Source organism: Odontomachus brunneus, unplaced genomic scaffold (assembly GCF_010583005.1).
Source record: "Odontomachus brunneus isolate Ranch 3 - 2012 unplaced genomic scaffold, Obru_v1 Obru_scaffold_001, whole genome shotgun sequence".
NCBI classification, from domain to species: Eukaryota; Metazoa; Arthropoda; class Insecta; order Hymenoptera; family Formicidae; genus Odontomachus; species Odontomachus brunneus.
In genome coordinates, this window is record NW_022639451.1 from 6,226,917 (window position 1) to 6,230,743 (window position 3,827).

At 39.0% G+C, this 3,827-nt stretch overlaps 1 protein-coding gene across 1 annotated transcript in view; it reads right to left on the reverse strand.

Moving 5' to 3' along the window:
• Positions 1–1,834: 1,834 nt before the first annotated feature.
• LOC116853954 (argininosuccinate synthase) overlaps positions 1,835–3,827 on the reverse strand; it is a 5,214-nt gene continuing 3,221 nt past the window's right edge. The window contains exons 4-8 of the mRNA XM_032835355.1: positions 3,587–3,732; positions 3,245–3,509; positions 2,935–3,073; positions 2,245–2,346; positions 1,835–2,074 (exon numbers count right to left, since the gene is read on the reverse strand). Coding sequence (XP_032691246.1) covers positions 1,911–2,074; positions 2,245–2,346; positions 2,935–3,073; positions 3,245–3,509; positions 3,587–3,732 — 816 coding nt within the window. The 3' untranslated portion in view covers positions 1,835–1,910. The remainder of the gene's footprint in view (positions 2,075–2,244; positions 2,347–2,934; positions 3,074–3,244; positions 3,510–3,586; positions 3,733–3,827) is intronic.

The window sequence follows — 3,827 nt, forward strand, 5'->3', positions numbered from 1 at the left end:
TATATATATATATATATATATATATATATATATATATATATATATATATAGCCATACATACATACATACATACATACATACATATATACATACATGCAAATCAATGCAGAATGGAGCAGAACGCAAATAAGAGACCTGTATAGAAAGTCACTCGTAGCCGAGGTACATAGAAAGGAGCACCGCCATGATTTCGTACTTGACATATAGGCTTTCCCTTAAGTTGCGAAGTGTCGATCGCGTCCTCCTTTTTACGCGGAACACCGAGTATTGTTAGGAAAAAGAAAAAAAATCGTTTCGGCGAACGTCACGATCAAATCGGATGCACGTCTCGCCAATGCTTCTAGACGTTCGTCGATACACATGAGAATCCTTTCCGATTCGGACGCGATCTTCAGGAATCCAGGATGGATTTAGCACGCGTTGACAACAATAACACAACGGCGTTTCGCGTACCGGGAGGACAAGCGAACTATTGGCATAGAAGCAACTGAAGCATGTCGACGAATCTCGCTCGCGATTTTTCTCGCATAAGTTTAAGTTCCCTAGCACGAATGTTGAATTTTACACCACCCGGCGAACTTGAGTTGTGAGTTGCCCGAGAGTAGAGCGCAGATTATTATTATTAGAGGCCTGCGAAAGTCCGTCGGATTGTCGATGAGTATATTGGCTCAAACGACGAGTCTCACTTTGCGGGGATTCGCAGAGAGAATTGAGCCATTACTTGCGAACGGTGACGAGTGAATAACAATGGCAAATAATTTGAAACATAGCACGTGTTCACGTTTCCATGTTAATACGGTAAAAGGAACACGTCTAAAAATCCGGCGAACTTTTGCAGGCATCTGATACGACAAAGGAGAATCTGTGTATACTATGAATATCCCTGAAGTAAAGACGCATATTATATACGCTATTATAATCCTCACACGAGAGTATGCTAATAATCCTAAGGTTTAATTATTAATAACAATGAAGGCAAACGAGTGTGTAGCGGTAGTGTTTCATTATGACCTCACCTTCTTCCCGTGACCACTGCATGCGCATAGAATAATCGAGAAATCACCGATCAGATTTATGTAGATTTATTTCATTTGTCCGTTATATTTTTCTCACATATACGATTAATGAAACGTATCTTCTTTCCGCTACGAGGCGCAATTTCGGTCGCTTTGGCGCCGCAATGTTCTAAACAATCTATTTTATCCTTTCTCTCTTGTCTTCTTTTGTGGCGGCGAGGTAAGGAGGATTACGAGCGTCACAAAAGATCTCGGATGGAAGGTAGCTTTTCATTCGTTTTCGTTGGAGCACTATTATATTGTAGTGCTTGGCAGACGAGTTTCTGCGCCGATTTGGCTGATTCGTGATGATGCACATCGATCTCTTTGCATAGTGCGGACAAAGTTGAATTGTTAATAACATCGTGCAAGGGGAAGCGTTAATATAACACGTTATATGATATTTAAAATTTTCAAAAACCCTGAAAATTTTAACTTAACGAATTTTTCAATATGGAATTTTTTAATATTTTTCTCAATATTCGCCTTACACGAGAGATCTTGTTCTATGCTTCGCTAATAACTACACGGACTTCTGTTTTTTAGCAGGTCCCTTGGTACTCTTGCATCGCGATGCCAAAGCAATCGAATTCGCTTCCACTCTTCACGCATCGTGTCTCTTAGATCGTTTTGTTGTTATATAGCAATGCCTAAAGTTATTACATATGTCTCAAGGTATCATGCGCCGTGAATGTTTATAATGTTTATAAAGTTTATAAGTCGCGCGCGAAAATAAGAAAAAGTGATGTATGAGAAGGCAGTAATAAAACAGCGTTGGGTTAAGTAGTGGAGTGCATTTCGTTTTTATTCGAAATCTGCGGAACCAGCAGGTAACAGGAGTCTCATTCTCTCTATTCAGGCATCGCATTGTTTGTTGAAACGATGAAACTCCTTCAACCTTAGAGCCTGCGTGCGAATGAATCCAGTGGCGTCGGCAGGCTCGAAGTTGCCTTGTACATCCATCGAAACGAGATTTTCGTTGTACAACGAAACTTTGCTCGATCTGCCGATCGCCATCACTGCAAAAAAGAAAGAACAACAATTTCATATTTCTCTTGTCCATTATAGGTTGAATCTTCTCATTCGCGTGTGTTCTTATTTTCAGCGCTAAGTGCGATTAAAATCGACGTCGATCTTTCTTATATTACACTTAGCGCTAAATCCAGCTCGAACTGTGATCGATACCAACCGTTTCCTTTGTACAGTTGCAGTCTCACTGTGCCGTTCACGTATTTCTGCGCGCAAAGAATGCTTTCCCGTACAAAGTTGCATTCGGGCGAGAACCAGAAACCTGCGATCAAAGTGTATTTCTTGCGATTTTCACACTTAATTTATTTTTATATTAGCATTGTTGTGTTTATATGTACGTTTAAGTATACAGGCCATTAAGTACACAACATCATGATTTATGCTGCCAAAAGAGAGAAAATACACATTAAAAATCCTTGCAAAATAAAATGATATTGCAATCGAACGAGCAGATTCATAAAATAATTCATAGCAGCTTCATAAAATAATAACAGATTCATAAATAAGTTCGGATGCTTTCTTTTAATTCTAATAATCAATAAATAGCCATAAAACGTGATAAAATTGTGAAGCTCTAACAGCACAATGTATTGAGTCAATATTGAACTTATAACGATCAATCGTTGGCCAACCAGTACGTGCTGCTAGAAAAGTGCTATTTTATGAATATATCTTTTTATTTCAACGTATTTTGCAAAAATTTTTAGCGTGTTTTTTCACCTCTGACATCATCGATCAAAAGATTCCGCAGTAAGCAGGAGCTTCCCTTATAGAAATATCATACTAAGAATCATTGATTAATTACTTATTTTCAGTATTTTTAATACTATTTCTATAAGGGTTTAATTACCATTATACACGTAATCCGACATCCTGTCCGTCAGATAGGACTTGACTCTCAAAACTTCGCGGTCCAACGCGAACACCTCCAAGTCCTGATGCGCAACATGTAGAATCTTGGCGCCTGGTGACTCGTAAATACCACGGGACTGGAGAAAACATTTCATGAAGCTTGATTCACTTCTATTTCGATAACGCGTGTACCGTGCTGAACGTAACACTAATCTGCCACAACGTTCTCTCGTTTATAGAATTGTTTCCGTTCCGAGAATTTCGCATCGCGAATTACGAATTATTGAAAGTTATCGCGATAAACGTACTTTCAATCCGATGTATCGATTTTCCACGATGTCGACTCTTCCGATACCATGCGCGCCTCCGACTTCGTTGAGATACTCGATTATCGCCAGGGGAGTGTCGAAAGTCCGTCCGTTCTTCAGGCTTCTCACGCTGGACGGATAGCCGTGTTTGAAATCGATTTCGATTTCCTCCGCCTCCGAAACGGCATTCACGGGATCAATAGTCATTTTGTAAAGTCCTTTCGGCGCCGAGTTTGCAGGATTTTCCAACACTCCCGATTCATAGCTACGGATGAAAAGAATCAAGCGTAAAATGTCCTGTCAAATGTTACACTTAATGAAAACTTATGATCGATTATTTACCTAATGTGCACAAGATTAGCATCGGTACTCCACGGCTCCTTTGGTGTCGCCGAAATCGGAATTCCATTTTGTTGGGCATACTCCAGCAAGTCCGGTCTTCCTTGGAACCTGGTATAAAATTCATGTTCTCTCCACGGTGCCAAAATCTTTAAAAATTTTTCATACTTTATCATACTTATATAACTACTTATATATATATATATATATATATATATATATATATATATATATATATATATAT